The following is a 19847-nucleotide window of genomic DNA, read 5'->3' as shown; positions in this document are numbered from 1 at the left end:
AAGGGGCTGCCTCTCCCCAGATGCTGAGGCAACACCTTCAGGCAATCCTCCTTGGGCAGCATCCCTGTTTTTTTTGTTTGTTTGTTTTTAACTTTTATCTTAAGTTCAGGGGTATATGAGGGTTACGCTCCCCACCAACAGTGTATATGTGTTACCGTATAACAAACCAGGTAAACTCATGTCACAAGGGGTTTGTTGTACGGACTATTTCGGCACCCAGGAATTAAGCTTAATGTCCATTAGTGATTTTTCCTGGTCCTCTCCCTCCTCCCAACCTCCGCCCTCTGCTAGGCCCTAGTGTGTGTTGTTCCCCTCTCTGTGTCCCTGTGTTTTCATCATTTGGCTCCCACTTATAAGTGAGAACATGCAGTATGTGTTTTTCTGTTCCTGCGTTAGTTTGCTAAGGATAACGGCCTCCAGCTCCACCCATGTTCCTGCCAAGGCCATTAGCTCAATTCTTTTTTGTGGCTGCATGGTATTTCATGGTGTATATGTACCACATTTTCTTTATCCGGTCTAGAATTGATGGGCATTTAGGTTGATTCCATGTCTTTGCCATTATGAATAGTGCTGCAATGAACATATGCACGCCTGTGTCTTTATGATAGAATGATTGAGATTGCTTTGACTATATGCTCAGTCATGGGATTGCTGGGTTGAATGGTAGCTCTATTTTTAGGTCTTTGAGGAATCACCACACTGTTTTCCACAATGGCTGAATTAATTTACATTTCCACCAATAATGTATAAGTGTTCCTTTCTCTCCACAACCTTGCCAGCAGCTGTTATTTTTTGACTTTTAATAATAGCCATTCTCACTGGTGTGAGATGGTATCTCATCGTAGTCATCATTTTTTTTTTTTTTTTTTTTTTTTGAGATGGAGTCTCCCATTGTTGCCTAGGCTGTAGTGCAGTGGTGCGATCTCGGCTCACTGCAAGCTCCACCTACCGGGTTCATGCCATTCTCCTGCCTCAGCCTCCCGAGTAGCTGGGACTACAGGTGCTCGCCACCATGCCTGGCTAATTTTTTGTAGTTTTTAGTGGAGACGGGGTTTCACTGTGTTAACCAGGATGTTCTCAATCTCCTGACCTCGTGATCCGCCCGCCTTGGCCTCCCAAAGTGCTGGGATTACGGGTGTGAGCCACCATGCCCGGCTGTAGTCACCATTTTTAAAGGGAACTTAGCTACCTCGCTCTCCTTTTCTCCCTCTGCTTCTCATGCCTTGCCATACAGCATTCAAGGCTGTGGTCTTACAGGTTCCTTGTGCTTTGAAAATCTGAGTCACCCTTGAGACTGTACTCTAAGTGGGGAGAAAGTGGGCCCATGGTGATCACTGGCAGTGGGACTGGGATGAAAGTGGTTTTCTTGAGGCCTGGGTGGACAGAGGTGCTGTTTGAATTCTTCCAGGCCCTCTGCCTTCAGAAGGATAAATACTTTTCATTTTGGAGTTTAAAACTTTTTTTCCTTTGTTTTTTTTTTTTGGCAGGGGCTGGGGGGGTGGGGGGCTGTTCTGACTTAAACAGTCTCATCCTGTATTTTTTTTTTTTTTTCTTGAGATAGTGTCTGGCTCTGTTTCCCAGGCTGTACTGCAATGGTGCAATTATGGTTCACTGCAGCCTCAACCTCCCAGGCTCACATGATCCTCCCTCCTCAGCCTCCCAAAGTGCTGAGATCATGGGTGTGAGCCACCATGCCCAGCCCCTGTATTTTTAAAATTTGTTTTGCACTACATTCTAAAGGGGCTTTGAAAGATTTAATGAAGTGGATTCTAATGAGAGCATAATAAAACCAAGTGAACGAAAAGTCCATAAATAAACAACAAAAGGCCACAACACTTAGATTTGTTCCCTTTCTGCTTTATGTGAAGAAGTGAATGGCAATGCAGGTGGCTCTGGAGTCAGCCAGACCTGGACTTAAATGAGGTGTCTACTACATAATATCTTTGTGAACTTGGACAAGTTATATAAAATCCTTAAGACTGCTTTTCAGGGACTACAAAACAGAGAAAATCATACCTACTTCCTGAGGTCTCTGCACATTAAGGCTATAAAAGGAGCACTGTGTTGGGCACATAGCATGTGCTCAATAAATATAATTTAATTTATTTTCTCTCAAATTTTTCTCTCAAATTTCTCTCAAAATAAATATAATTTATTTTCTCTCAAATTGTGACTTGGCTTCACCCATCCAAAAGCAACCCTGTTAACTGGAGTGCTGGCAAGAATGGAAGACTTGCTTTTCAATGAGACTCCCTGCTGTGATTCCCATGAAGTAATCAGATCAGTCAACTTGCTGAGTAGACTCACTATGCAATACTTTATTTATAATGCATTATAATTACTTGAAGATGCCTCTGCATTCCTGACTTTTTCCGGAGTAGAATGGACATTTCTTCTTCAACTTTGTATCCTTTATGTATCCATTTACTTAGTTCCTAGTGTGTGGTAAGTACTCAATAAATATTTACAGAATTGAACCAAAGACTTCGAACTGTTTCTAAAATAATCGACCTCTGTCAAAGTGTTGTCTACTACTGAAATTATTAAAACAGAAATGCCCTAGACTTAGAGGCACTGAAAAGAAGGCTTTGAGTGGTTGAGATAATGGTGTAGCATAGGTTTATTATTTTTCAGAAAATGATGTGAAACTCATGAAAATATCTGTCATGGTGATGAAACTGTACACTAACCTGTTCAAAGCTTTTACTTATTTATCTGTAAAATAAGTTAGTTTTATCAGTCAATTCAAATAAATTCAATGTAATTTAATCTAATGCTTCTCAATTCAGCATTAACTGCTTTCTGGCTCTTTTACCAGAATTTTGAAATTCTATGCCTCCAGTTTATATTTGTTCCTCCAAATAGAGGCAAGATTGGGACCTCCCTCCTTTGCGGGTCCTCACCGATGGGCTCCTATAGAACTTTGCTTATATCTCTGTCTGTCATTTATTCACTCATCTGCCTTCTTTTCACTTAAACATGAAGCCCAGGGTCTTCACTCTATGATTTCAGGTCCTAACCTACCTTTCCAACCCTGTCTCTTGTTCATTCACCTTAAGGTCTTAGCGGAACAGAACTATTTCTTGTTACTCTTATATAATTTGCACATTTAATTTGTTCATTCATTCATTCAGTCAGTCACTGGATTACAGTGATACTTATCCTATCATCCAGATGAATTAGCAACTGGTAATGCAGAAGCTCCAGCATGGTAACATTTGACTGAGCTGATAGGGTTTGCCTCCTTAAGGGAGTTGCGGTGGGGTCATCTACTCTCCAGTTTGCATTAACCTTTTTTTTTTTTTTTTTTTTTTTTTATCATTTTCTTGATTGTATGATTTAACCTCTAACCAACTTTCCTTTTCCATAGACCAGATCAAATATAAGATTAAACTATATAATGTATAAATCACCTAGCATATGTGATTGATACAAAATAAATATTAATTAATGTCCTTCTCTACCCAGATGACACATTTAGTTAGAATGAGAGATGGGATAATAAAATGATCCTTTAATACCCACCTAAAGATCTTTCTATTCTGTCCTTGCTATCTATCTTTCAATGATTGATCACTATTGGTCAATGACAAATACTGATGCACTAGGCATTAATAAACTTCAGAATTCATCCATGATGAGAACCACAGGGTTTGAGGACCAACTGAATTCGGAAGACAGCTTACCTCCTACATAGAGTGGAGAGTCAAAATTCAGAGTGGACTGCTTTGACAAGTTAGTGATGATTTTAGGGTTCCCACCATCCACGGACAAAGAGAGACTCTGATCCAGGGCGAGTAGTTCCACAATGTGGAAGTTTCCATCATTGATTGTCTCCACACTACAATGGAAAAAAAAAATGGCTGATTCTTCCATTTTCTTTTCATTAAAGCAAGGTAGTTAAAATACAAACTTTGATAAGTGCTCCTTGGGAAAAGAGATGGCAATCTAACACTAATGAAGATAAAGACCAGTAGTTGAATTTTTTTTCGAAAATAGGCATTTTCAGGGAGATGTGATTGATTTCAGCTTCTCAGAAACTGAATACAAAATAAGTTTGTTTTTTTATGATGAGAAGTAGAAATAACTATATTTCATCATCATCCAGCCACATTCTCTCAATATGTAGCGATTCCAAAGGATAATTTATACATTTGCTTTTAACTTCCATAAAAGTTCCATTTACCAAGATACTATTATTTCAAATTGTACTGAAAAGACAAGGAACCTAGGCCTGTGCCAAAAACACCCTAACACATTGACCTTAGGCAACTGCTGGCTTCTGCTCTTAAAAAAAACTGTATATTAGGACTTGTCAGAATCAAACACACACACAAATGCAAGGAGAACCAACTTGGTGGGATCTCAATACTTTTTAAAATTTGTTAATAATATCCTCTTACTTTCTGTGCATTTTCATCAATTGATATTACTGTGAAGAAGCTATCTATGCTCAGTGGAGACATGGGAATAACAGATTAAATAAAATGCTTAACATAGTGATATCTAGGAAATATTGCAATGACAGTGGCTCTCTGGATTCTTTTCTATAATTTTCAAGGGCCAGGCCTAACAATTATTACTGTCACCTTCTAAAAACCTTGGAAGGGCTTATAGAAATTGATGAAGTGAATAAAGACAAAAAGATGAAGAAAAGGAAATGGAAAATTAGGATTAAAAAATAAGATGAAGTTGAGTGCAATTAGTAAATATGTGTTACATGGTTTTAAAGTGTAGTTGCATATCTAACTCTGGTGTTACAGCAGGGAAAAAAGCAAACCAGACCAATGAAACAGGACCAAAGAAGAAATAGGACCAATACACAGTGCAGTGTTAAGAATGTACTTACCTTTCATGATACAGGAAAAACATGGCGTAATGGAAGTTGGCGTCAAAAAGTTAATGGTGATTATTAAAGATCTAACATGCTGGGATACTGGGAAGACTGAAAAAGGCTCCAACATGGAAACATGGGAGCATGTGATAGATTATTCCTAAATGTGAATACTTAATACTCTGAATACAAGATGACTGCTTAAATTTCTAGGCACTGATATTTAAATTTGTAAAATGTCAAAGTCTAGGGAATGATAGAAAAATGCATTAACATATTTCTGCATGGTTCTCACCACTGGAGTCTAATCATATTCCATTGTATGCTGACAGATAATAAAACGTTTTTTTGATTTGAGAACAAGAGAAATCATTCTGCACAATTGTGAAAACATTTGACATTCTTTCTGTTTAAGTGGTTAGAAGAGTCCACGTGTGCAGGAATCTTTGATAGCCTGTCTCAGATAACAACTTTATAAAATTAAATGTTAGATATGTCAATCAATATTTTTGCCTTTTACACATTTAATTATCCTAACACTTAACATCAATACAATTGGCAGAGGAAAAAATAGACCAGAAAATTATTTTCTAAGTAAAGTTGCACATCATCCATTAGTGGTTTTAAATATGACTGTCTTCTAAGAGGGTATGCCAAGTAGTAACATCGGCTAATGGTTAAGCATATAGACTCTATAGTCAGATAATCCTGGATTTGAATCGTGGTCCTGCATTTATTAAGTGTTTGTTTTAGATAAGTTACTTTATTACTAATATATTTCAGTTTTCTCTTCAGTAAATGCTAATAAATATTTCTGCCTTCCATGGTTAATTTGAGGACTATGTAAAATGACTGAAAGATACCTAGCATAGCAAAAATTAATGTTAGATATTAGTATCACCATCACTATCATATCAGCCCCCCACCCAACCACGATCATTATGATACAAATAATTCAATACCATTTCTGAATCTTCTTTAGGAAAGAATTTAGCTTTATTTTAAATATTGATTGTAAGATAATGTTAAAGGCTGGCAGAAATATAATAACTTCTTTGGGGGCATATCTTAATCAAGTTACTAAAAGTTTTAAAGTAAAACATTAAAATAAAGACAGACATAGAGTAGAAGTCAATTCCTTTTTACTTTGAGGTTATATACAACTTTCCATGTAGTTTTATATGGATGTCCTATCAACATCAACCTTAATAAATATTAATAATGAGGCCCCCATTTCTCTTTAAAATTGCAAAGAAAAGGCCCATATATTCCCAAGGAATGGATTCTTGGTCACATATTGGACTTAGACAGTCAATTCAGGCATGTCATCATCAATGACGGTGTTTGATGCAGTACAATTGTATGGTTTAAGTTAACACACTTTACGGTTTTAAACACCCTAATGCAGTGTGTCAGATGGGAACTTGGAGGTAGGTAGTTTCATCATCAACTCACTTTGCTTATTGCTCCTTTATTCCTTCCTCTGTTCCTTTTTATTCTTTTTTGGAGTACACGTCTTAAACTCTTGCTAATTGTAAGCTAATTTAAAGTATCAGCCATGTATTATTTATTTCTGAAACTATATGGTAAGTAAATACAAGGGAGCTGTATTAGGAAAAACATACATCAATGTTTTTAGCAATACTCCTAGATGATATCTATAGATAATCATTACACTTCAAGTATGTTTAAGACAAGACCTCTGAAAATTCATTTCATAAAACATAGTTGGAAGTTTCAGTGGCAGTATCGTCAAGGATAATGCTGAGAGATAAATCTTGCTCAGCTTGTCCTAGCTCTCATTAGACATGTCATCTTTGGTTAGTGTGACCTTAGGTGATTTTTCTTCCTTTTAAGAGAAGGGCAAATAGTAAGAGCAAAGGATTATATATCACATACTAAGGGCCAGGTACTAAGAACTTTACAAGTATTACCTCATGTAAGCTTCACAACAAGAGGTGAGCACTGAGGACATCCAAGGTGACACATCTAGTTAGTGGCTAAACAGTTCTGAAGCCAGGTTGTCCGGCTCAAGTGTATGTGCTCTTAATGATTATGTACTACTTTTACAATCGAAAACCTGAGGAATACCTATTCCTAGACAAATGGCACGTGTTTTCACCACTAACAAGCTTTTAATACATGATTTCTGTCCCAAATAGCCTGGGAATAAAGTTCTATAGTAAATTACCTTGTATGATAGCAAAACTTGATTCATTTACTAAAAAACACTGAATTGTTAATAAAAGTAATCATCTTACAATGAGAGTTTGAAGAATGCATATAAATTATATGGATTTAAAAACTGAGTTTGGATTTTATTTTCCCAATTATGAGTGAGATTATGAGTGAGATAGACTGACTATAATTTTCTCTCCCTAAAAGCTTTAAAAGTCTGATCACACCAGAACTTCACAAGACTTATCATTGAGATTAATTCCATTTATATCTCCCTGGAATTAAATGAAGCCTCATCTTGACCTTTTAACAGGTAAGTACAGTAAAGTTCATGATTTTAGATTCCTTTTTTTTTTGAGACAGAGCCTTACTCTGTCAGCCAGGCTGGAGTATGGTGACATAATTACGGCTGACTGCAGCCTCAGCCTCCTGGACTCAAGTGATCCTGCTGCCTCAGCTTCCTAAGTACCTAGGACCACAGCTGCATGCCAACATGCCCAGCTACTTTTTAAATTTTTCTGTAGAGACAGGGTCTTGCCATGTTTCCCAGGCTGGTCTCAAGTGATCTTCCTGGCTTGGACTCCCAAAGAGCTGAGATTACAGATGTAAACCACCACGACTGGCCAATTTGGTTTTTAAGATGGTATTTTACACATGGGACCTAAAGAGAATTTTTCAGAGTTAATAACATTCTAACTTGGTGTTTCATGCTGTCTTTTCTAGCATGAGATAAACTGGAGGATGTCCAGGAATCCTTTGTCTACACATTCGTTTAAAATTAAAGCAGTGGGCCAGGCGCGGTGGCTCACACCTGTAATCCTAGCACTTTGGGAGGCCAAGATGGGCGGATTGCTTGAGCTCAGGAGTTCGAGACCAGCCTCGGCAATATCGTGAAACCCTGTCTCTACTAAAATACAAACAAAATCAGCCGGGTGTGGTGGCGGGTGCCTATAATCCCAGCTATGTGGGAGGCTGAGGCACGAGGATTGCTTGAACCCGGGAGGCGGAGGTTGCAGTGAGCCGAGACCGTGCCACTGCAGTCTGGCCTGGGCAACAAAGTGAAACTCTGTCTCAAAAAATAAAATAAAATAAAATAAAATAAAATAAAATAAAAGCAGTGATCGACACATCAGTTGCTATATAGTAAGACTGCCTGAGCTAGAAAGCCATAATCCACTTTTCAGTCTATAGCAGCTGTCTCCTACATACCCACATGCAATGCATGGCATCCTTTTGGGTTCTGATAAGTATTGATAAACTCTCTTTCACCACTCCCTAGGGAACAAGGTATTTTATGACTCACAAAAACTACAGGCGAACCACTTAACTTTGAGCCTTTCCACTGGGAATTTGAATTGCATTTATTACTATTACTATGAAGTTTAGTTTTACTATGCTCACCTGTTTCCTGAGATTTGTTTTCTTGAATTTATATACTGGAAATTGATACATGAAAACAAAGCAGTTCCCCAACTGTTTGCGGTCTGCTACAGAAAAATAATTCAGAAACTTGGGGCTTAAAAGGGGCTTTAAAATGTCTCTGATTGTCTTTCTCTACTTTGCTTACACACAACACATTAACAATGATAAACATAATGTATTTCTGTAGTTTAATAAACAGACTGTTTTTCCTTATGTGTGCTTCAACTTCTTGCCTTAAAATTTTAAAGTATCTGGGCTGGGTGCGGTGGCTCACACCTATAATTCCAGCACTTTGGGAGGCCAAGGCGTGTGGATCACGAGGTCAGGAGTTCAAGTCCAGCCTGGACAAGATGGTGAAACCCCGTCTCTAGTAAAAATACAAAAATTAGCTGGGCATGGTGGCACATGCCTGTAATTCCAGCTACTCTGGAGACTGAGACAAGAGAATCGCTTGAACCCAGGAGGTGGAGGTTGCAGCGAGCTGAGATTGCACCACTGCCCTCTAGCCTGGGCAACAGAGCAAGACTCCATCTCAAAAAAAAAAAAGAAAAAAAAATTAAAGTATCTGGTGGCATATTCTGCTCTTTGGAATAGGAACTGGAAACCAAACAAATTCAACTGGTCATCTCATTTTGGTATCTCTGGGCTGATGATAACTTCACCTGTGAAGTGGGAGTGATACTAAAAAGTATCCTTGCCTATCTCTTTAGTCAAAAGGAATGGGAAGCCAAATGAGATTCAAGATATCTATGTACGCTGGGTGCAGTGGCTCACGCTTGTAATCCCAGCACTTTGGGAGGCTGAGGTGGGTGGATCGATCACAAGGTCGGGAGATGGAGACCATCCTGGCTAACATGGTTGAAACCCCATCTCTACTAAAAATACAAAAAAAGCCAGGCATAGTGGTGGGTGCCTGTAGTCCCAGCTACTCAGGAGGCTGAGGCAGGAGGATGGCATGAACCTGGGAGGCAGAGCTTGCAGTGAGCCGAGATCGCACCACTGCACTCCAGCCTGGGCGACAGAGCAAGGCTCTGTCTCCAAAACAACAACAACAACAACAAAAAGATATCTATATATACTTATAAGAATTTTTCAAAAGAAAGCTTTAGAAAATAGTTTTTCAAGTAATATTTTAATCAGTACTTTTAAAACAGATCAATGTGAATAAAATTCACTAAACTAGAAAGGCTTCTCTAAACTTGAACATACTGTACAGTGAGATGTCAGGCTATAAAATTCCCACTTGGGTATTTATTCTTCAATATCTGGATATCTGAGCAGGAAGAGTATCCATGAATCATCAGCATTACTCACTATCGTGAGCCGACTCTGTGCCAAGCACGATGCTAGTTGCTTTACATTCATTCAATTCTCATAACCAAACATGAAAAGCAGATCTAATTGCATTTATTGAGATAAGGAAAATAAAGCACAAAGAAATGAAGCAATTTGCCCAAGGTTATAAGCTAGTAAACAGGGGAAACTTTCCGTATGGCATATCAAGAATGGCTGAATAAACATCTTGGAAACAAGAATACCATATAGATTCTGTCTACTGTCTGTCTCCCTGATGAGACTGAGCTTCTCAGATACAGAGATAATCTTTGTTGGGTTTCTTTTGTATTTTTGTTGAAATGCAAGCCTCTAAATTGCGCAAACCAGAGTGTATGTAGCCAATCAAATGTAACAGTAGGTGACAGAAAGTCCCCTGAATTTGAGCAGGTTGCCTAAATATGAAAACTTGTACAATAGTAAGGTGGTTCATCTGATTTTCTTATTTTTAAACAGTAGCTAGCTGTGTTTCCAAAGAAGCTACCTGGTTTGGAAAATGACATTAATTTGAATCTAAAAAAAGAAGCACTTATTTTTCAATAATAACTTTTGTTAAAAAAAGTTTATGTTTTTCTAGATGAAAAGAAAGTCACTTTGAAAGACAGCAGATTATTAGCCTACTTGAGAATAAAAATTTAATACTGTAGCCCTGTCTGAGGACCTACTGCTTAAATTTAGGCTGCCATTCATTTTTCCATTCATTCACGGCACTATTACTGATATGGTTTGGCTGTGTCCACACCCAAATCTCATCTTGAATCGTAGTTCCCATAATTCCCCGTGTTGTGGGAGGGACCCAGTGGGAGATAACTGAATTATGGGGGCGGTTTTCCCCATACTGTTATCATGGTAGCGAAAGAGTCTCACGAGATGTGATGGTTTTATTGGAATTTTCCCCTTTCGCTTGGTTCTCAATTCTCTCTTGTCTGCCACCATGTAAGACATTCCTTTCGCCTTCTGCTATGACTGTGAGGCCTCCCTCGCCATGTGGAACTGTGAGTCAATTAAACCTCTTTTTCTTTATAAATTACCCAGTCTCGGGTATGTCTTTATCAGCAGTGTGAAAATGGGCTAATACAATTACTAAGTCCCTCTTTATGCTATTCTCTAAGTGTTGTAAAGATTAGGCCCGTGCGCCATATTCCAAATCCATTCCCTTGTTAGGCAGCTCATTTCATCTACGTTGCTGGTTACAGTCCTTTAGGCAGTAGGTTGTTGGCAAATGTTTAACAACTGGTACTGTTAAAAAAAAACAGGAACAAAAACCTGGATTTTTGGGTTTGCTGATTTTTGTGGTGGGAATACTCCCAACATGGCTGATTTCAATGTGAGCATCAAGCATGATGTTGTAGAACTTGGATATGAGAAGAGATGCAGACAATCAGCTCTCAAAGTACATATTCCTTTTACACAAGGGGTTCTCAAAGTGTAGTCCCTGGAGTACAAGATCTTCTGGAAACTTGTTAAAAATGCAAATTCTCAGGTCTAGCTAAGACCTACAGAATCAGAAACTAGGGGTGGTGCCCAACACCTGTATTTTAACATGTTTTTCAGGTGATTCCAATGCAGACTTTTGGAAACAACTGTTCTACACTACTGCCTGCATGCTTGGTGCTGTTAACAGCAGGCATGTCTACAAGAAGCCATGATATTCTATCTGGATGTAACAGATAAGATTAGAAAATGTGCATACTACTTTATTTCTGCGCTAAAAGAATAATTACTACATCTTGAGTTTTCTTAAATACACTTCAAGCTATGTTAACTACTGTCTTTTAACTTTTAATATAGTTGGCTGTGTTTTCAAAGAGGCTGTCTGGTTTGGAAAATGACATTAATTTAAATTTAAAGAAAGAAGCACATATTTTTCATTAACTTTTGTAAAAAATGTTTCCCCTTATCTAGATTAAAAGAAAGTCTTTTTGAAGGGCAGCAAATTACCAGTCTAGAGATAATTTCATAAAATAATTGTCTTCATACTGATTTATATGAAACAATAGTTGACATATAAAATAAATTTTAACCAAAAATACCCTATAGAATTAATAAGTGTATTATTACTTTCCCCTCATTTTATCAGATTTCATTTTGCTAAAATAAAATCAATTTTCTTCAATGTGGAGAATTAAACAGGCAATTGAAATGATGCACCTGAGGTGTAAAATTATTTCCAAGTGCAAGGCCCAATAATATATTTAATAATGCAAAATTTGGAAAACAATGTTTTACCAAAGTAAATTTTATATAACACAGAATTATGGCAATAAAACTGAACTTAAGTGGAAACAAATCAAAATTTGAAAATGTACTTCACCCAGACAAAATATTTATTAGCAACTTATGGGACAGCTGATTGCAACACTGTTATTGATAGATTTTACTACAGGGATGGAGAAGTACTATCTTTCGTCAAAGATTTTAGATTTTAATAAAGGCCTGGCCCAGGACAGAGGTTGCCTTGCTTGGCATTTTCTGGCATTTGAAAAAAGGCCAAAAAATTAGCCGTATCAGAGCTAAGAGTTATGAAAAACTGCAAATTGAAGGTAAAGGAAAGGAGAGGATTAAGAGTAGATCCATTGCACCTGTTATGCCTTTCAATGAAAGAAGGAATGCAATGGGAACACAGGTTTGGGTGAAGCAAATGAAATAAACTCAGTTTTGGACATCCTGAATTTGTGATACCAGTAGCCATCATTGTTTATGGTTTACCAAGCATCGTTGCAAATATTTTACATTTATCATGTCGTACAATTCTTACCATAATCTCGCTAAAAGGACACTATTATTTGTTATCCCCATTTGCCAGATGAGGCCCAGGGAGCTGAAGCAATCTGTCCAAGACACACAGTTAGTTGATAACAGAGCTGGACTTGAATCAAGCCCGACTATCTCTAGAGCAGCTGCTTTTTTCTATTATCTCAATTATATTTTTGAGTGGTAATGACATTGAAATGGCTCAAAAATCAAATAGATATAAAATGGTATTCATGCGGAAGTCTTGTTTCTATTTCTTTTTTGTCTGTGTCTAGTTTTTCTTTGTGCAAATACATGAAAATGTAAGTGCTTATATTTATCTCCTTTGATACTTGTTCTTCCTTACATTTCCTTCCTGTCTTCCTTCTTTTTTCTTCATTGCTTCCTTCCTTTCTTCCTTTTTCTTACATTATTAATTTTCTCAACATAAAAATATTATTTTATATTTAATATGTTAATAAAATGTATTATACATATCTATATATCTGAATTATTGGTAATTGTTGCCTCTTTTATTAAAAAATAAGGTCATAGCTTTTCTGGATTGGAAAATCAAGAAAATTTTTTTGGTCATAAGCCAAAAGGCAATAATTAAATTAAAGCTGTATTTGCTCTAGGCCTCACATTTTGTATCTCTATTAGATGATCCACCAGCAGAAACATGGGCATGCAGCTCCTAACAAAGAATATGAGATGGACGGATCACGAGGTTGGAGATCGAGACCATCCTGGCTGACACGGTGAAACCCCGTCTCTACTAAAAATACAAAAAAGATTAGCCAGGCATAGTGGCAGGTACCTGTAGTCCCAGATACTTGGGAGGCCGAGGCAGGAGAATGGCATGAACCCGGGAGGCGGAGCTTGCAGTGAGCCAAGATCACAACACTGCACTCCAGCCTGGGTGACTGAGTGAGACTCTGTCTCCAAAAAAAAAAAAAAAAAAAAAAGAAAATGCAACATAACAGTCCCTTTATAAATGTCACAAGATACACTCCATCCTTTGTTAGGTGAAATGGCAATGAACATAAACTCAAACAAACTCGTTATGGTAGGTCCTTGGTTCGGATATAATCACTTGGGTTTCTACAAAGTATTTAGAAATATTTTGGCATATGTGATATGAATGCTAGCTTTAATAAGCCAAACCAAAAACCTTTACTATGGCTTCTGAGAGTTCTGTGCTGCACCATTACATAAAATAAATTAAAAAAAAATAAAAAAAATGAACCACAAATTTCTGAAATCTTTTTATGGGCTGAAACACATTGAGGCAAGAAAATTTAAGGCCTCGTAATATCTAAAATCTTGGCACTAATTCATCACCATTTGGAGATAAAATCAGTATTGTATTCAACTTGGAAACCAACAATTATGTGTTTGTTTCCATGCTCCAAATATTCACAAGTGGTGGATATCAAATTTCATTCATGGCTACAAGTGGCATGTACTTTCCCAGAACTATTATGAAGCATCAAATAAGATGTGAAGACTTTTGAAGCACACTGATACATATGAGAATATCAATAACATGCAGGCCAGCGTCTCCACTTTATGTCATAATCAGTGCCTGTTCGTTTGTTGCCAAGTGTGTCTGACCTACAGATATGTTTTGTTCATTATATATAGTATTAAAAATGCACACTGATATCTAAAGGAGAGAAAATTTATATTGAAAAAACCCCATATTTCTGCCTTTTTCCTGAAAAGCCAAGAGTCTGGAAAAACCTAAGTCCATATTTTCTCCACGGAGAACTGAGTAGATGAAATCCTGTTTTGACAAATATTTACTATTGGTTCATTCCAGTCACAACTACTTCTTTTATATTGCCAACATCAAGGCTATTTATAATAAAATAATACTTATGTAAAAATTTAGATCTTTTACGGAATAAAAGGGTGAGAGCATATTATTTTCTTGCACTTGACCTGTTTAATCATTTATGTTACTTATCTGGAAAAACTGACTGCTTAGGAGTTTGTGATCCCTTCTCTAAAGGGTGAATTTCTACATGTGAAAAAATTAACTAGCTAAATAGTCTGCAGGATGTCAGGGAATTGGTGTTGGGTTCCAACAGACGGGCTCTGATAGTCTTATGCAATAAGGACTAAAAATTATACCCCACAAATACCACCCATTTCACGTGTCCGGTATATTATTAATATCATTAATCATTAGAAAACTTCCAAAATGGGTGGTCAAGATTCCCTATGACAACATTGTATGAATCCATTTGCTTATTCTGTGTAAGTTCCAAATGAGCAGGGGCTTTGTCCCTTAAAGCTCAGGACAGGTCTGGCACATAGCAAGTGCTCAATAAACCTCTGAGGTATGAATGGCAACCTGAAGTTACTCACAGTGCTGGATATCTTCATTTGATTCTCTGGAGCTCCCTTCCAACTTTCTTTACCCAGCTCTGAGCCCCAGGAAGCTCATGTGCAAGCTACATTACTAGAGTCTATAGATTCCTTCTTTCCTGGCATGCAGCGTGGCCAGTGGGGAACACAGACAGGAGATTGTTGGGAGGAAAGAGAGTGAGGTTGTGTATTTCAAAAGCTGGTTGTTTCCTTGAGAGCTTACTGCAAACCTCTATTAAAGGTCACGGCTTCTGGCAGGCAAGCCTCTCTACAAAGCCTTTACAGAGCATGAGTTTCCATAACTGCTCCCTCCTCTTGATCCTTCAGGCATATGGGTAGCAACACCTCCCTGCATCCCTTGTTTCCAGCCCCAGGTTACTGTACTATCCCAGTCACCTCTTTGTGCATAGCAGTCCCCTTACAAATCCCTCCTCACACTCTCCAATTTGAGCATGCCCTCCGTTCCTGCCAGGTTTCTCACTAATACCCTCATCCTAAGACCTGCTGGAGCCAACCTAGTCTCTCTCCTCTCCATAATAAAATAGAGGAGAAGCAGTTCTTCATTAAGCAATTTTTTTCACCTTTACCCGTAACTGAGAGATCTTCACCTGTAAATGGCAGAAGCCGGGTGAGAGCCGGTATCATAGCTGGCACGAACACGCCCCCGATAGAGTTCTACCGCGATATGGTCTTTGTCACCCTTATACAGGAGGATTCCGCTGTCTTCATCTGTGGCAATCTAGTAGAAAGTAACCCTGGCATTACTAGGATGTGTAGGCAACCAAACGTATTTCATCAGAAAGAGACTGCTAAGTGAGGTGAAGAGGTTTTACTATGGTTTATGTTTTCCTGATGGCTATGAGAAAACAATGCTGAAATTATTACTTGAAAGGTGACTTGTTCTTAAATTGCTTTGTTGCAAATAAATCCATAAAGAAACTTAAAAAGAACAATAAGAAATCCTCAAGTAAACATGTTGGATGTGCTTAGAACTTTCTTTGCTGGAGATTTGCGCTAAACTGCTCCTTTTGCTCCTGTTATAAGCTTTATTTATAGCATCTGTGAAAAATGACTACATTGTCAAAGACGGATTTTTATATCCCATATTAAAAAAACAAATTCTTCACAGTTATGCCATGTGTAGGGGGAAATCTTTGTTTTTATCCTGCTCTTTGGTTCATTTTGGCTTTTAAAGGATTAATTAGCTAAGTTAAGACTTAAGCCCCAACATCACTGTGCAGTTCTCATAACAATTTGGTGGGGCAAACACTGGAAGGTAGAGAATCATGCCTTCCAGGATTCTCTTCTTCCTGACTTCAAAAGGATCCCCTGTCCCTCACTAGAGTATCAGGGTAAACCGAAAAAGGGGTGGTGTCTACATGAAACTGGCTAAAGTCATTTGAATTAAAAATATATTAAATGATTTTGCTTATCAGATAAAACAAATATGTAGACATAACTTGCCCCATGTACACTATATTTATTATCTTTAATCTAGTGCAGCTTCTTCCATAGGGATCTGAATGACTTGCTCAAAGGTATACAGTGAGTTGGTGGAAAGACTTAAAATTTGAGTTTGTTAATTTCATGTCAATTCTTCAAAGTTCTGGGCGAAGAGTTAAAAGTTGCTGGTTGGCTGAGCGCAGTGGCTCACACCTGTAATCCCAGCACTTTGGAAGGCCGAGGCGGGTAGATCACATGAGGTTAGGAGTTCAACACAATCCTGGCCAACATGGTGAAACCCTGTCTCTACTAAAAATACAAAAAAATTAGCCAGACATGGTGGCACATGCCTGTCATCCCAGCTACTCGGGAGGCTGAGGCAGGAGAATCACTTGAGCCTGGGAGACGGAGTTTGCAGTGAGCTGAGATCGTGCCACCGAACTCCAGCCTGGGTGACAGAGCAAGACTCTGTTTCAAAAAAAAAAAAAAAAAAAAGGTACTGGTGGTTGAATCCAGGTGTTCTTTCTCGCCTGCACCCTTCCTAGCTGCAGATTTCCTAAGAAAAGCCTCCCCCGTGCAGAGGCTGAACTGCAGAGCCATAAAAGCAAATGAATAAAATGTTTTTGTCTGAGCACAAAACAAAGAGACATATTATTTTGTACTGTCTGCTTATCAAGTAATGAATAAAATATTTGGTTTTCATTTTGTCTTGAAAATACAAATGTTGAAGAGAAAAATTACTAACGCTGTCCACAAGGAGCATTTTCTGTTTTTAACTGTCTATTTGAGACATACTATCAATCATTCAGAAGCTACCACAAATGTTTGTTCTCTGAAGCTGAATTTTAAGATCAGATCATCTCTCCATAGAGAGAGAACTCTTACCTGAAGTGTGATGTTTGTCTGAGGCCGAACCTTGGCTGAAGGAATCTGAAGGTAAGACTCTTTGTTTATAAAATTCACACTGACCAATTTTTCACACTTTTCTCCCTGATAGCCAGGCAAACACTGACATATTGGCTCATTTATTCTGACGATACACTGAGCTCCATTCTGACAATCAAAATTATCACAGGGGCTGGTACGAGGGAGGACCATGGGTGGAGAAAACTCACAGAACAAGCCACTGAAGAATAAGGAGAAAAAAAATAAGTTAATATGATTTTACTTAATTGCCAATCTGAATTGAGAGCTGTATAACATAACTGTATATTATACATGTACACTTCCTTGTTTTTCCGGTTTTCAAGTATTCTTAACTATTAAACAATATCATCACTGTGCTGTACAATAGATATTCCAAACTTACTCATCCTGTCTAAATGACATTTTGTACCCTTTGCCCAACATCTCCCCAAACACCATCCCTGTCTTCCTCCTTGGTAACCCTCATTCTACTCTTTGCTTCTGTAAGTTCTACTTTTTTTGTCTTAAAATTTTTTTATTTTAATTTTTGTGGGTCCCTAGTAAGTGTATATATTTATGGGGTACATGAGGTATTTTGATACAGGCATATAATGCATAATAATCACATCATGTTAAATGGGGTATCCATCCCCTCAAGTATTTATCCTTGTGTTACAAACAATCCAGTTATACTCTTTTAGTTATTTTAAAATGTACAATTACACTACTACTGATTATAGTCACCCTGTTATGCTAGGTCTTATTGAACACTAGGTCTTATTCATTTCTGCTTTTACCTGTAACCTTCGGGGCATATGCACGTATAGCCGTTCACTGCATCCGTGCAGTGGGCTCCGTTTTTACACTTGTTGTCTTGGCAGTCGTCAAAATCGATGTCGCAGTGTTCACCTACGTACCCTGGTGTGCAGTCACATCTGTTGGAACAAGTAGGTAATGGTTTCAAACCCAACTGAGCCAAAATAAGTAAACAATGCATTTTATCTAGACACAATGGCACTATCTTTAAAATACTTATTTAGAATAAGCTCTTAGAGCCCCCACATTAATGGATACCTAGAAAATCGAACTGTTCTGCAGTATATTCCATGTTCTATCACTGTGATCTACCAGAGAAATAGTGATTTGATCTCCTTGATGATAGTGAACATCCACAGTCCAAATAAGAACAGGATAATTGTAGCAGGGTCACTCCCTCCCACCCACTCTCCTCCCTCTTCCTTCCTTTCTTTCTCCCCATTTTGTTTGCTTACAGTGCCCTATATTTTCAGTTTGGCCTAATCCATTTGATCATTGAGATTATAAAAGTGCTATGTTGTAAAATTTACTGGGAATATTAAACATATTTTAAAAAATGATTAACATTTTAAATTTTACAATAGAGACTAGATACATCAGAACAAGGTACTACTTTAAGAAAAGCAAATATATTAATACTAAATACCCTAATTCACAATGAATCCAGATACTCATTATAGAAGAACGGGACTGATATAATGGGTTAGGATAGAAGAACTGATAGAAAATTCACGGGGCCGATCCCACAGACAGTTTCCAGCCTGTTCACCATGGTGGTAAAGGGTCTCGGCTGCATTGATGGTGAAGAACCAGGAGTAATAATACAGCTGACATTCACTGAGCACTTCCTCTGGCCTAACCATGTGGCATCTATGGACTCACTGAATCCTCTCCACAGTCCTGTGACATTGGTGGTATTATTTCACCCACTCTACAGGTGAGGAGACTAAGGAACAAAGAGGTGAAGTACTTTGCCCCCAAACACTTAACTTCTAAGTGCCACAGCCAGGAATCAAACTCAAGCAATCCGACAAGAAAGCTTGTATTTCTAACCACTGCACTATGCTGTTGAATAATTCATTCCACAGGCTCCCTTTAAACCTGTGCTTCTCTAGTGCTGACCACTGGGATCTCTAGTTATGATTCCAAGGATGCAGGACTTTATAGCTGCATGAAGAAAGGCAGTGTGGCACGTGCAGCAGTTTTCAAACTGCATTGTGGACCTATAGGGGACCATAGAATCCCTACAGGTATGGCCATCAATGAGGAGGGGTCTTCTGGAAGCCTCCCTCTACCCTCCACCTTTTCCTCAACACTCTCCTGTTGTGATTTATTAGGCTTATACATTGGCTTCCAAGAGTGTTTTTGATTTGAGTTTAACAGAGGGTTCACTGACTTTATATATACATATATACACATACATACACACACATATATACATATATATATACATAATTGCAAAGCCTGAATTCTGCAGAGCTAGGTCATAGTTTTCTCATATATACACACATATATACACGTATAAATATATACACATATATGTGTATATATGTACATGTGTACGTATATATGTACATGTGTATATACACGTGTGTATGTATATGTGTATGTACATGTGTATATATATGAGTATATATATGTGTATATATGAGAAAACTATAACTTAACTTCTCATATATACTATATAACTTCTCATATATACACATATACACACTTCATGTATATATATAACTTCATATATATATCATAAAACATATATGTGTATATATGAGAAAACTGTAACTTAGCTCTGCAGAATTCAGGCTTT

General features: G+C 37.8%; 1 protein-coding gene across 2 annotated transcripts in view; it reads right to left on the bottom strand.

Annotated features, from left to right (window-relative positions):
* The window catches only part of SLIT2 (slit guidance ligand 2), a 368435-nt gene that overhangs the window by 6769 nt on the left and 341819 nt on the right, over nt 1–19847 (bottom strand). For both annotated transcript variants that reach the window (XM_054486451.2, XM_054486452.2), the window contains 4 exons: nt 18022–18159; nt 17204–17444; nt 15484–15614; nt 3687–3841 (listed from right to left, as the gene is read on the bottom strand). In XM_054486451.2, coding sequence (XP_054342426.1) covers nt 3687–3841; nt 15484–15614; nt 17204–17444; nt 18022–18159 — 665 coding nt within the window. The remainder of the gene's footprint in view (nt 1–3686; nt 3842–15483; nt 15615–17203; nt 17445–18021; nt 18160–19847) is intronic.

Source organism: Pongo pygmaeus, chromosome 3 (genome assembly GCF_028885625.2).
Source record: "Pongo pygmaeus isolate AG05252 chromosome 3, NHGRI_mPonPyg2-v2.0_pri, whole genome shotgun sequence".
Classification (NCBI taxonomy): domain Eukaryota; kingdom Metazoa; phylum Chordata; class Mammalia; order Primates; family Hominidae; genus Pongo; species Pongo pygmaeus.
This window is presented reverse-complemented; position numbering and strand designations above follow the sequence as displayed.